At 32.9% G+C, this 15,566-nt stretch overlaps 1 protein-coding gene across 2 annotated transcripts in view; it reads left to right on the top strand.

The window, feature by feature from the left end:
• Nucleotides 1-15,566, top strand: part of TMTC3 (transmembrane O-mannosyltransferase targeting cadherins 3) — a 76,289-nt gene that overhangs the window by 39,797 nt on the left and 20,926 nt on the right. For both annotated transcript variants that reach the window (XM_036018600.1, XM_028532094.2), the window contains exons 7-10: nucleotides 2,829-3,081; nucleotides 7,858-8,006; nucleotides 9,867-9,987; nucleotides 12,152-12,263. In XM_036018600.1, the coding sequence (XP_035874493.1) occupies nucleotides 2,829-3,081; nucleotides 7,858-8,006; nucleotides 9,867-9,987; nucleotides 12,152-12,263 (635 nt within the window). The remainder of the gene's footprint in view (nucleotides 1-2,828; nucleotides 3,082-7,857; nucleotides 8,007-9,866; nucleotides 9,988-12,151; nucleotides 12,264-15,566) is intronic.

Raw genomic sequence — 15,566 nt, 5'->3', positions numbered from 1 at the left:
GTATTCTCTCTTCTTTGTATAACCATAGCAGTCTCTGGATTTATGGCCCCATCTAACCCAGTGTGACCTCATCTTAACTCTTAACACTGGCGGAGACCCTATTTCCAAATAAGATCACACTCTGGGTGGCTGAGTAGACATGAATTTTGGGAGACATGAACCCACTACACTGACCTTGAGTATTTCCTCACATAATATGCTGATCAGTTCTCATCGGCACTGAAAACTGGAGGGAGACCATCTGTGGATCTTCTGAGTTTTCTTTCTCAGCAGATTTCTTCTTGCTGATATTCTGCCCACTAACTCTAGACGCAGGGCTCTGCCTGGATTCTCACTCACAGCTCCACAGACTAAAAACTCTCCAGGTTGTAAACTCTCCAGGTAGGGCTGTTTTTCTTCTCTCAGGTATCACTGTCCTTTGTTTGATGCTTAGTGTGCGATAATAATAATTATAATAATAATATAAACTTTACATATCTGCCTCTTTTTCATTTATTTAAGGCAAGAAGAAAAACATTTTTTTTCCATTTCACCTTACTTGGATAATATCTTAATAAAATTTTTACTAATTCCCTATTCAATTTTAAGTGACTGATATTATAAGCAGGAACTTTTTTTTTAACAAAAGGCCAAAATGTTGTTCATGTTGCTATCTATCCACAATAGTGCATTGCTGGTTAGAATAAGTTTTATTCAAGTCTCTCAGGTCCAACACTATCCACACTATCCTTGCAATATTTTTTAATATAATTATTCTTCTCAGTGGCATTTTTTTCATTAAAGAATAATTTTTAACTTTCTGAATATTTACCTTTAAGGCTAGCCATGTTAAATTGGACAACTCTTAAGTATTGAAGTATGGAAAATAGATTGAATTATAGATATATACTTCATATTTTCTTCTTCACACTTTAGTTTCATTGCTTTTGTTCTATTTATCATTCCATTTAGAAAACTTGATATCTCATTTCTAATTCTACAGTAAGAAAATGTGGTTTATAGGTCTGAATGTTTTGTATATGTATGTGTGGATGAGTGTATGGGGTATGTTATATATAAGTATACATTTGTGTGTGTATATATAAATTTTATTCTATTATACCACCCTATCAAGTTGATTATTATTTGATTTGACAGGTACTCTTTCTACAGTTCAATTATTAAGTCAGCTATCCTAAATTGTTATTTATATAATAATAAATGAAATCTGATTAGTAGATTACAGCTTTGTATTCAGTTCTGTTGGTTACTTTGAGAATTCAACTTCAGATTCTCAAGATTTATTATTTTTCCTATATGTAGATATTTAAATGTGAAAACTTTAATGATATTACTTGTTCAAATAGTATTTACTTTTTCTCAGTCATTTGATATCTTTAAGAAGACCGGTTCAAATAAGTAGTACAAGTTGATTTTTCATTGACTTACTCATTTTAAGATGAGAAATTAGTTTTTTAAAGGACTGTAAAACAATATAGCCAATAAAATTTAGAACAGAACATAAAGAAAAAGTGAAGTTATTATTTTGAAATGTACTTTAAAGCAATAATTTGACTTAGTTTTCAGGAAATGGACTAAAGTAATGAAATGTACATTAAATACATCATAGCCTTGGAAAATGTAAACTAGGCTATAAGCTTATATTGATATATGCTAGAAGAAAAAGTAGAAACATAGGAGGGGGGAACAGAAAACCCCAAAATTTTCTTCAGGGGTGTGGGCCCCTTGTAGCACAGGCTTCCCCCCGCTAGGTAAGTGTTCTAGGAACCCAGCTGTGCCAGTGCACTGGCATTGTTGTGAGAGGCTGTGTCACCTTCAGTGAATTTGTTTTGAAGGCACTTTCAACATGTTTGCCCCTTTCATGATGGGTGATTGACAAGCGCACCTGCCCACACTGCACTGAGTGTTCAGCAGTTTTTAACCAAAAAAGGCATGATACCCGTGCCCCCACGCCATTCACCTGATCTCACCTGGATAAAAAAGTCCTCAAAGTGGATTGTTTTGCCAATATAGAAGAGGTGAAACAAAAAAAGGCATAAGCACTAAAAGGCCTCAAAATCAGCAAGTTCAAAAACTGTTTTGAGCAGTGGAAAAAATGTCTCTATAGTTGTAGCACATCAAATAGGGAGTACTTTGAAGGAGACTGAAGTTTAAACATGTAAAAATAAATACACAATTTTTTAAAAATTCCATTTTGGGGGTGTTCTTCCTTGTATAATGTTACATAGGTCTATACAGTTAGTATTCTGTGCTGGAAATTTGGTTTTTAGCTTCCTAGAAGTCTATACAAAAAGGAAAAGCTCATAAGTGATATAGTTTTCTCTGTGACAAAAACACATAGTAATTTTTTTCTAGGAAGCATAATTTTTATTGGCATTTAGTTTTGACAGAAGCTTCTCATTTAGAAAAACATTGGTTAGTGTTCTTAGGATCCATATATCACGTACAACACTGATTCTTACCCAACTTTTCTTACTACTTTTAATCAGAAGGTCATAATTTAATGAAAGCACTTCAGCAGAGTGTCATAATATTGTAGTAAGCATTTCTAGATTATTCTTATAAAAAGCTAGAAATAGATAACCTGCTTGCCCTTCATTCAGCTTTTTATAACTACTACTTCTCTCAACTAGACATTTCATACAGATTAGACACTTTAAACTCTGGCAGGAATCTGAGGTATTGATAAAAAATATTTGTCTTCTGTTTAATGAGAAAAATATAAAATATTGCTTTCATTATTATATCATTCAGTAATTTAGTTATATACTAAGTTTATGTTAAGAAAGTCCTTTAGTTTGAGTAATTTTTTTTTATTCTTTATACAGGTTTGATAACCCAGCTGCTGTAAGCCCAACTCCAACAAGACAGCTAACATTTAACTACCTCCTTCCTGTGAATGCTTGGCTTCTGTTAAATCCTTCAGAGCTCTGCTGTGATTGGACCATGGGAACAATACCACTTATAGAGTCATTTGTAGATATTCGAAATTTTGCCACATTTACTTTCTTTTGTTTTTTGGGAGCGTTGGGAGTATTCGGTCTCAGATACCCTGGTAATTCCTCCAAAACTGTTTTAATGGTAAGAAACTTTCTTCAGTTTTCCGATGATAAGTACATTCTATCGATTCATTAAGAGACTGCTTTTAATTCATCAAAAACATCTTTTTATAGGCAGAATATTTCTTTTGTCAACATCACTCTAATTTATGCACTTATTTTAAGTTATCCTAAAATTCTATATCAGAATTTGAAATGCATGCATAATTTGACATATATTCAGTGTGTAAAATAAAAACTGATTATGAAATTTTTTAATTTGGTAGAAACTCTGAAATCATGAGGTATCTCTTTTGGCATCATTTTCTTATATTCTATTTACCTTTTTACCCAATTTGATTATACACTTTTTGAAGAAATGGACCATATTATATACTTTTGAGGGGATACAGAGAAGAGTGTTATCAGAGATGTGCAGCTAGAAATACATAGCTCTTTCATTCTCATTAGCAAGATGTTCATTACTCCCTAAGATATTCCTTACTCTGTTCAAAGAACTCTGAAAGTCATGTTGTTTTTTTTGAAGTTTCTTTGTTTATAAATTTCTTTTTTTATATATATATTTTAAAATTTTTTAGACTTTATTTATTTATTTTTAGAGAGGGAAGGGAGGGACAGAGAGAGAGGGAGAGAGAGAGAAAGACAGAGAAACATCAATGTGCGGTTGCTGGGAGTTATAGCCTGCAATTCAGGCATGTACCCTGACTGGGAATCGAACCTGCGACACTTTGGTTCGCAGCCCGCGCTCAATCCACTGAGCTACACCAGCCAGGTCTTTATAAATTTCTTAGTCTGCCCTCCCTCAGTTCTTACTCATAATAGTTCTAATGCCTTTCTTTTAAATTATTGAAGACAATAACAATCTTTAATATTTTCTTGAATAATTACTATATGCCAGAAAGCATTTTTAATAATTTCCAAGTATATTTTTCCATTGTTAGCCAGTAGTTTATTAAATAATTTTTTATTGCAACTTATTACCAGTCAGCATTTAGGCACTAAGTATATGGTAATAAAAAGAAATAAAGCATCCTCATTTCCAGGGAAATTTCATTCTAGAGAAATTTGAGATAAAGATAAGACTGACAGAATATAGGGTTTAGGGGAAAGATTAAATTTACTATTATTTTTTGGACCTAATGAATTTAGATATCTTTGTAACATACTAGAGTAGTGAAGATTTTGAATATCCCTTTGTCCCTGGAGTTCAGAAAAGCCTAAGTTACAGATAAAAATTTGATTGGTTGGTGTAGAGATAGTAATTGAAACCAGAAGGTGGATAAGAAGGTCTGGAAGATGCTAGAGAGCAGGCTTTCTCAACTGGGTTTTTGTCATGTTTCTCAAAGATGGAAACTAGCTAGTACAAGTCTAGATGCATAAAAGTTCATCCATACATATAATGAATGCCTTAGAGTATTTGATCTTTAGTCTCAGAAAATAGTTGAAGGGGCTGCATAAAGTGAAAGAGAAGAAGCCTACAACTAGATCTTGAAAAACTCCTATTATTTAGATATGTAGAGGTGAATGAACCTAAATAGGAGCTAGAACAAATGGACAGAAGAACAGGAAAGTGTTCAAAAGACAGAATGGTTAACACTAACAGGTGCTGTTAAGTAGAAAATTTGGATTTGACCTCCTTTAGATATAGTGGTTACTTTAGTGAATTTATTTCTGTTAGGTGATTTGATTAGGAGATGAGGGAGTGAAGATAGCTAGTGTCGATAACCTGCTCGGTTAACTTCAAATATTTCAGAGGATATAAGACAAGCTTGAAATTATTACCTGACTTAGTAAGAAAAGACCGCTGGTTAGGCAATGACTGCCAGCATAATAAACTGCTGATCTTATGTAGGTAGGGCTTGGGAGAACATAGAGACCTAGAACTGGTGGACCTTCAGAGGTGGGAGTGGATTGATGTTGGAGGTAGGCAGTTGATTGGCAGTTAGAATCACTTTCATTGGAAGACTCAGTTGGGTGACTTTTAGAAGCAAGGCAATGAAGGGTTGGCTTACAGAAACATATTCATTGAGTTGAAATGTTGATTATGTATAGTTAAAATCAGCTAGTTACTGCAAAAGTCTTTTCTTGAGAGTGTGGAAACTTGCTTTTTACCCAAAGGACCTAATGAATGGTTAAGGTAGCTTAAAAATACATTGTTAAAAGAGAATATTTTTAAGGTTGGAGAGGCAAGAACATGTTTAAGTATAGGTTGCAGTTGATTAGAAAGTCACTGAGTAAATGAAAGAAGCGATGATTATAGTGAGATTTGTGAGGAACAGGAGAATAGAGACCTCAGGTTTGGCCTGAGACAAATTAATGGAGACACCTTTTGTTACAGAAAGGATGGAAATGAGCATGAATGTGGATGTTAGTATGTTTAGTAACAGGGAATTAAAGGAATTATGACTTTAGTTTTCTAAGTTTGGAAGTGACATGAGTCAAAAGTTTAAATAAAGTAGTCAGTATTCAAGCTAGTCCAGGAAAGTTGGAGTGAACCTACCAAAGAAACCTAGGAATCCTGAGCAGTTGTAAGGATCAGTTTGAAGTCATTGATCATGAATTTGTGATATTAATCTATTCTTCTTGGGAACTGCCTCTAGTATTGTTTGTTGCTCAGATAAATGCAAACAAAGCAGATGTATGATAGATACTATCTACAGCTGGGGTTCATCTAAAAGAAAGATTGAAAAAAGGATAGATGAATTTAAAACTTTTTCAAATAAAAGAATAATGTGTAATGTAAGCTGAATAGAAAGTAGAGGATGCGCCCTGACTGGTGTGGCTTAGTGGGTTGGGTGTCATCCCATTGACCAAAAGGTTGCTGTTTCAGTTCCTGGTCACAGCACGTGCCTGGGTTTCAGGCCAAGTCCCAGAAGCAACCAGTCGATGTTTCTCTCCCTCTCTTGCTCCCTCCCTTCCTCTGTCTCTAAAAGTAAATAAATAAAATCTTAAAAAAAAAAAAAAAGAAAACAGGTTCAGAGGATAGTGTCAATGAAATAAATGTGCATTTAGATAAATTTTATTTTATGTGTATGAAAGAGGAACAGTTGGGACCTTAGGTATAACTGCTTTGAATGAAGTCTTAAACATGCTATTTTTTATGGTGATATTTTCTGAAGATCTCTAGAAGGGATAAGTAGATCAAAATAGTATCTACCAAATACCAGATAATCAAGTTAAGCAGTTACTAAATAAAATGACACAGTATCTCAACAATATCATGTAAGTAATTAATTTTATTTATAAAAAGTTGCAAATGGGGATCAGTTTACCTTATGTTACATAGGAAGTAAGAAGTGAAACAAATTCGCCTCCAAACTTTGTTCTTTCCACTACAATGCTTCCTTTCAAAGAGAGTTTACGTCACTGGTGGAGGAGGGAAATTATGTTAGGTAGAGTGAAATAGGTCGGCATACATTAATAGAGAGCATATTAGACCTTCTAAGTTAAGAATTAGTAGAGCCATTCCCTATCTAAAAACCAATAGATTTGGAAGAAGATTACTTTTCTTTTTTGTGTAGCTAATGTATCAGTCCATGGTGCATCTTTGGATCAATTTAATACTTACAGTTATTTCAAATGAAATTGCTTTAGGGCAGCCGTGAATTAATAGGGAGTTTTCTTAAAGGACTGCATACTTAGGAACATCTCTGTCCCACAGCTAGATGATTATTTTTTCAAGCACTTCTGGGAAATATAAAATGAATTATGCACTTTTAATGTTTTACCTTTTTGATTAAAAAGAAAACTAAACTTAGATACATAAATTGTTGTGATACGGAACAATATAATGGTAGTGCTTTTCTTCAGACTCAGTATTACCTCATTAGAGATCATTAATTTGTGATTCATGGAGAAAGTATTCTTTTTAATATATATAGATGTCTTCATTTATATTTTAGTAATAAAGAACAGACATTCTTGACTCTCAGACTTATGAAGCTGAAGGAACAACTTACTCTGTTAGGTACTATAAAACAAATCAAAGCAACAAAATATGAAAGCATATGTCTATAGAAACAAATGTTCTAATGATGGCTTACTTATTTTCTTCCTCAAGTCATTTGTGCCATACTTTTTGTAATGTCTTTATAACCTGGAAACTATATACCACCCCATTTTCAAACTGAACAAAAAACACTGTGCATTTTTGGCATGTTTTATTTTGGTTAGAATTTTAGAAACTCTTGTTAGAATTTCTTAGAATAATAGGCTAAAAGATTATTGATATAAACAGAAGCAATTTTATTCTTAGACATATACTAAGCCTCTGTTAAATATATGTGATTCATCAGAATATTATGCAAAGTAGTGCTGAGGTATAGAAGTAGCAATCTATTATCTTATCTGAAACACACCTTATTGATTTCCAATATGATATGGTTATTTAAAATAGTAACAAAAACTGGCACATTCAGCTATTTTATCAACTTTTGTGGTTTTGTTTTGTTAAAACCTATTAACATCTTTCTCTGTCAGTTTACCACATGAACATTAGTTACATGTATAAAAATTACCAATGTCTTATTTTAGATATATTTTCAAAAAAGACTTATTTAATTGGATGAACCTTAATTATAAATTCTAACATTCAAGAAGACTTCATCTCTCACATTGTTGACATACATTTTTATTTGTTATTATCCCTAAGTTTCATGTTTAAACAATATTCTTTATAAAATTAAGTTATGTTGTAATATTAATAACATTTCCAAAGTATATGACAAAATATTTGGATTTGACTCTTGAGTGTTCTTATATTTTTTAATTTAATGAAATATCTTCTTTTTCTCTGTAGGCACTTTGTTTAATGGCGTTACCATTTATTCCTGCATCGAACCTTTTTTTTCCAGTTGGATTTGTTGTTGCTGAGCGAGTATTGTATGTTCCTAGCATGGGGTTCTGTATTTTGGTAGCCCATGGATGGTGCAAAATATCAACAAAAAGGTGAATTTAAATATGTTTATATAATGCTTACTAACTATAGAATCAAATGTGATACATTTAAGTATTTAAGTGGTTGTTTAATTTGGTTTTATAAGTCATACTTGTATACCTCTGTTTTTCACTTTATAGTCTCATTTTTCTGTAATTCAGGTTAGGAAAGCTCCATTGCATTTACTGCATCTTAATTTTTTCATACTTGTATAATTTTATTTTATAGCCTAAGACATAAACTTTGAGTAAGACCCAAATGAAAACAAGGATATTATTGAGACTAAAGTTAAAAATGACCATTGTCACTCATACACAGTGAACTAAGATATAGTCTTACTTAGGTGAGTTATAATGAGTTCATAATATATATGAAATGTACAGGGTGAAGCAAAAGTAGGTTTGCAGTTGTTTGTATGGAAAATAATACAAGGATAAATTCTTTCATATACTCACAACTGTGAGTACTATCATTTCTTGCTATCATTGCTGTCTTCATCATAACCACCATGTCTTGATTGCCTTAAGCTAAACAGTTAAGGAACAGAATAGTCAAACTGAATGTATTCAAGAAATGGTCACTGTCTCTCCTTTCTTTCCCACTTCCAGTCACCCTTCAACACACAGAATTCTGACTTTTCTCTATATCACCTACTAACGTAGATAACAAAGTGCCTCCTGGTAGCTAAATTATTCAAGGCTTTTATTTAAAATTTATATCTCAGGCATCTGTAAAAGGTCTCTCTTGGTTCTCTTTCACATCTCTTTATTTCTGCTCTGTTGTCTGATTTCTTCTTGCTGTGACTGCTCTCTAAATATTTATTATTTCTCAGAGTTTTACTCATAGCCATTTTTATCATACTACATATTTTCCCTAGATGATCTCATCTGTGTCTACAGTTTTTACTACTGTCTGCCAAACCTTTCCCCTTAATATTGACCCATATATCCTAATATAATCAGTATCAATATTTTAGTGCCTACCCTGTGCCTGATGCCCTAAGAGACCATTTAGATTTGTTTTCTCATTTGATCTTGACATTCCTTAACTCTGTTTTTGTACATGTTAAAATAGAAGATCATACAGGTCACCTAAAATGTTATGCAAGATCACATAGCTAGTAAATAGCCATCTTGGTTCAAATGTACCATGTGTTTTCTGATCCATGCACTCTTATTCTGGTTAAGTATGTCTATCAAAATGAAAGAAATTGAACTGTGTTACCAGGGCAAAAAACACAGTTTTAGAGAACATTAGTACCAAATGAGATCATAGGGATCATTGAAGTATAATCATCTTTTTATAGATAAGGAATTGAGTCTCAAATAATTAAAGTGTATGATTTGCGTTTGTTTAATAAAGAGTGAAGTTTACTCTGACTTTTAATAAACAATTCTAGCTTTGTTTAAAATTTAAAATTATTCCAAGAATGTCATCATAATCTATGGTGTGTAATTGTAAGCAGAAATGTTTTTAAATGTAGCCAGTGATAAGATTCACCCTTTTTAAACACAGGTAAGAATATTCAAGTTGTAGGTAGTGGTACAAAGGACTCTAAATATAAAAAGTCATAATTCTGGTTGTTATCAATTTTTGTTTTTAAATCTTAGCAAAACTTTTGAATAGAGGTAAACATTGGAATATTTAATATGACTGAAGTGGAAGGTAGTATTCAGATATTTAAGTTTTTGATGTTGTTCTCTCTGAAGTTGGATAATTAATAATGAGATTGGAACGATCCCTACTTTTTAGAATAAGTTCAGAAAGGACATTGGGTTTTTTTTTTTAAACATATTTCTTCTGTTCTAAAAGATAAAGTGCTTTTGGTGATATAGACAATGTTTTTGCTTTATTTTTTTCCTCTTAAACAGTGTATTTAAAAAGTTATCCTGGGTTTGTCTGTCTTTGGTGATATTCACTCATGCCTTAAAAACACTCCACAGAAATTGGGATTGGGAGTCTGAGTATACGTTGTTTATGTCAGCCTTGAAGGTAAAGTATTATCCAGAATGACAGGAAAGTATATCATCAATTACTTTTTATAGCCATGTCTAAGATGCTTTAACTTTTTCATTTTTAATTAGACATTTGACTATTAGTATTAAGTACTTCACCAAAAAATTAATAAAAATAATTTGTTCTTTATATAATATATACCTTAACTAGTGCTTTGAACTTACTTGTATTTGTACAACACATATAATAATTTCCTAAATGCTATATAGTTGTTAGAAATGTAAATGATAAATGTTTAAATAGGAATACTGTATTTCATTGGTTCTTAACATTCAAATTTTTTAACCTTTCAACATATCTGAAGTTATAATAAATCTTACAGTGAAAGGCATCTTACAATTAATTAGTGACCTTTTTCTTAATATACATAAAATAACAATGAGTCTTAATAATTGCTGGCATGTTAGAGCCAATGAAATAAAATAATGGCAAAAAATGGCAACCTACTATGTAAAAGATAACCAAGCAATGGTTACAATACTATAGGAAAATAGGAACTGGCAGAATGGAATGATACAGCACTTCTATGAAATGGACAATATAAACAGGAATAAGGTCTTCTTAAAAATCATAAAATTTGTTTTCTATAAATAAAAGTTACAGGCAGAGATTTTTCTCTTTTTTTTTTTCAGATGCTCCCTTACCAACACCTCTCTTAAAATCTCTAAATTCTTAACTTTCTTTTGGCTATTTCAGTATTCTCCATTGCTTAGCTTTATTGGATCACTGCCTGTTCCACAAGTCTATGTGACTTCTTGATTTGACATCTATTTAAGATTTACGTGGCTTTCCTCTTGTATCACTCAGTACATCCACTGTTTCCCCTAGTTCAGAAGTCTACAAATCAGTGAGACTTCATTACCACTATTATTAATTCATCCTTCTAGATTACCAGGGGTGCCCCCTAATTTTCAGGAATTTTGCTTGTCCTTGCTTTCAGGACAAGGCTCAAAACCATAGCCCCAATCACTGTAGCTAGCTCCAAAGCTAGGTACCATCCTCTGCCGTCAGGAACACCATGTCCATGCCCGTGTGTGAACTCTGAAAGCACAGATCAACTTAGAGCTTTATTCTCAGGGTTCTTATAACCATGATAAGACTGCATAAGTAGCTGTCTGTGGAACCTAAAAGTATGCTGTTAGTGCAATGTTAAACATATTCTCATGTTCAAATACCTTTTCTCCCAAAGGAATACAAGTAGTAGAAAAGAGTTTTCAAACAGCACTATGCTTTGATGAAATAAAATTTTCAGTAAAATTCTAATATATAAAATAAACAAAATTAAACTGCTGTGGTATTAGTATGTTGACATTGAAAGGAGAGAGAGGGTAAATTAGGTGAAGTTGTTTTTATTTGGCTTCTTCCTCAACTCCAGGAGCATCTTTAGTGGAATACTCTATTCCAATAGTGTACCAAACAAATCCTTATCTCTGTTAATTGGAGTCCTTTTTTTTTTCTGGGAGAAAATCCTAATGATGTCTTTTCCTGTTTCATTGAGATATAATTGACATAAATTTTTATTTAAGGTATATAACAATGATTTGGTATATATATATAAAAATAAAATAAAAGATTACCACAGTAAGTTTATTTAACATCTGTCACCTTACATATCTACAAATTTTTTTCTTGTGATGAGAACCTTTAAGATCTGGACTCCTACCAGTGTTCAAATATACAATATGGTATTGTTAACTGAAGTCACCATGCTGCACATTGCATCCCCAGAACTTACTAAGTTTGTAACTGGAAGTATGTACCTTTTGACCACCTTCCCCCATTTATGGATATCTGAGTTCCTGATTCTATATCAGACAAATATCTGTGTTAATTGGAGTCATATTTTTTTAATTTGGCCTAATCTGACACTTTAAAAAACATTTTTATTATATTTTTCCATTACCATTTATCCCCCTAATATCTTCCCACAATCACCACACTGTTGTCCATGTCATGAGTCCTTTTCCCTTTTTGCTCCATCTTTACCCCCTAACCCCACCCCCACAGCTGTCATCCTGTTCCCTATGAGTTTGTCTCTGTTTTGCTTGTTAGTTCAGTTTTTTAATTGCATTCCACATATGAGTGATGGAGTGATATTTTTTAATTGTAACTAATTTCTATCTGTATTTGTATATTTAAGGTAAATAAAAATAATGCCAAATTATGGAATAATGTGGGTCATGCTCTGGAAAATGAAAAGAACTTTGAGAGAGCTTTGAAATACTTCCTACAGGCTACCCATGTTCAGCCAGGTAAGCATTATTAATTAATAAAACTATTTTAATAATGTATTTTCTTTTTGATAATATAGTTTTCTTTTTGAAACTATTTTAATAATGTATTTTCAAATATAATCAAATATTGATTATATTTGAGGAAAATAAGGTAGAATTTACTTTCAAGCTTCATTTCAGTGATGTGAATACTACCAGTATTCCATGCTGGCTTATTTTGAATTAATTATTTCAGAAATACTTATATATGATATTTAAGGCCTAAAGACTCCACCAAAAACCTACCAGATCTAATATGTGAATTCAGCAAAGTAGCAGAATACAAAATTAATATTCAGACATTGATAGCATTTTTATATACCACTAATGAACTATCAGAGAAAGTAGAAAAACAATCTCATTAACTCTTGCAACAACAACAAGAAAAATAAGGTACCTAGGAATAAATTTAACCAAGGAGGTAAAAGACCGATACTCAGAAAATTATAGGACTTTGAAGAAAGAAATTGAGGAAGATACAAACAAATAAGTGGAAACATATACCGTGTTCAAGGATGGGAAGAATTAACATCATTAAAATGTCCATTCTACCCAAAGCAATTTATAGATTCAACACAATCCCTATTAAAGTACCAATGACATATTTCACAGGTCTAGAACAAATATTCCATAAATTTATATGGAGCCAACAAAGACCCCAAATAGCCTCAGCTTAAGAAAGAACAACAACAAAAAGAAATTTAAGGAATTGTTTTATATTGTTTATTGGAATGGCATTGGTTAATTAAGTTATAGGTTTCAAGTGTGCACTCCCATAACACTTCAGCTATATATTGCATTGTGTATTTACCACCCAAATTCAAATCTCCTGTCACCACATATTTGACACCTTTTATCCCTTACTACCTTCCCCCTTCCCTCTGGCAGCAACTGTATTGTTGTCTGTGTAAATGAGTTTTTGTTTGTTTGCCTTGTTTGTTCATTTGCTTTCATTTTTTTACATGCTTATTGGACATTAACACAACCCCAAGAAAAGGATGGTTTGTTGCTTTCAGTTTTATATACCACATATGCATGAAACCATATCATTCTTGGCCTTTTCCATCTGAGTTATTTTGCTTAGCATGATATTCTCAAGATCCATTTTTGTTGTTGTAAATGGCAGTATTACATCTTACAGTGGAGTAGTATTCCATTGTATACATGTACCACATCTTTATCAAATCATCTATTGAAGGATGTCTTGGTTATTTCCATGTTTTGTCCACCATGAATAATGCTGCAGTGCACATAAGGGTACATACATCTTTACAAGTACATGTTTTCAATTTTTCCAAGAGGATACCCAAAAGAGGAATTTTGGGGTCATATGATTTATTCTAGCCTTAATTTTTTGAGGACCCTCTATACTGTCTTCCATAGTGGCTGTACTAATTTGCATTCCCACCAGCAGTGAATGAGGGTTCCTTTTTCTCCACAAACTCCCAGCATGGGTGTAGAATGAAAAGTTCCTCAACATAAAAGAGGCCATATATGACAAACCCCCAGCTCATATACTCAGTGGTGGGAAACAAAAGCTTTTCCTGTAAGGTCAGGAACAAGACAAGGAAATTCATACTTACCACTGTCATTCAACATAGTACTGGAAGTCCAGGCAGAGCATCAGGCAAGAGAAAGAAATAAAAGGCATCCAAATCAGGAATGATGAGATAAAATTGTCACTTTCTGCAGATGACATGATTCTTTATATAGCAAACCTTAAAGACTCCATTAAAAAACTATTAGAAACAAAAACAAATACAATAAAGGGGCAGGACAGAAAGTTAATGTTCAAAATTCATTGCTATCCTATATACTGCCTATGACATTTCAGGAAAAGAAATGAAAAAAATCCTTTTACAATTATGACAAAAAGGAAATACCTCAGAACAGACTTATAAAAGAATTTGAAAGAGGTATACAATGAAATCTATGAGATGTTGTTAAAAGAAATTGAAGAAGACATAAAGAAATGGAATTTTTTTAACAGTGGAGTTGTTGGTTTGCACCAATGAACAATTTCATTAGAGTGATAGTAGAGGAGGAATAATTGCAAACAGTTAGTAGTGAAATGTTTTTGAAAGGGTATTGATAAGAACTGGTGGTACTCAGTGTGGGGTCCAAGGAGGGTAGTAGGATGATAGGTATTTTTTATTTAAATTATATGTTTTTAATTATGGTATTACAGTTGTCCAAATTTATCTCCCTTTCCCCCCTCCTAAAACCAGCAGTTCCAAATTCCTCAAGCAGTCCCCACACCATGGTTCATGTCTGTGGGTTATGCATATAAATTCTTAGGCTACTCCATTTTCTGTACCGTACTTTACAGCACCATAGCTATTATGTGACTACCTTAATCACCTCACCTCTTCACCCATTCCTCCACATCCACCTCCTATCTGGCAACCATCAAAATGCTCTCCATATCCATGATTCTGTCTCTGTTCTTCTTGTTTGCTTAGTTCATTTTTAGATCAATTGTTGATAGAGTTGTATTTTTTGCCATTTTTTTGTTCATAGCTTTGATCTTATATTTTTAAATAAGTCCCTGTAATATTTCATATAATAATGTTTGGTGATGATGAACTCCTTTAGTTTTTTCTTGTCTGGAAAGCTCTTTATCTGTCCTTCTGTTCTAAACGATAGCTTTGCTGGGTAGAGCAGTCTTGACTGTAGACACCTGCTTTTCATGACTTTGAATATTTCTTGCCTAACCCCATCTAGCCTGCAAAGTTTCTTTTGAGAAATCAGCTGACAGTGTTATAGAAACTCTCATGTAGGTAACTAACTGCTTTTCTCTTGTTGCTATTAGGATTTTATCTTTATCTTTAACCTTTGGCATTTTAATTATGATATGTCTTGGAGTGGGCCTCTTTGCATCCATCTTGTGTGGGACTCTCTGTGTGCTTTCTGGACTTGCATGTCTATGTCCTTCACCAAATTAGGGAAGTTTTCTTGGATTATTTTTTAAATAGATTTTCTTTTAAATTTTTTTTAAGATTTATTTATTTTTGGAGAGGGAAGGGAAGGAGAAAGAGAGAGAGAGAGAAACATCAATGTGCGGTTGCTGGGGGCCGTGGCCTGCAACCCAGGCATGTGCCCTGACTGGAAATTGAACCTGCTATGCTTTGGTTCGCAGCCCACGCTCAATCCACTGAGCTACGCCAGCCAGGGCTTTCAAATAGATTTTCAATTGCTTGCTATTTCTTTCTTCCTTCTGGCACCCCTAATATGCAAATATTGAATGCTTGAAATTGTCTTAGAGGCTGCTTACAGTGTCCC

This window comes from Phyllostomus discolor, chromosome 2, assembly GCF_004126475.2.
Source record: "Phyllostomus discolor isolate MPI-MPIP mPhyDis1 chromosome 2, mPhyDis1.pri.v3, whole genome shotgun sequence".
Lineage (NCBI taxonomy): Eukaryota > Metazoa > Chordata > Mammalia > Chiroptera > Phyllostomidae > Phyllostomus > Phyllostomus discolor.
This window is presented reverse-complemented; position numbering and strand designations above follow the sequence as displayed.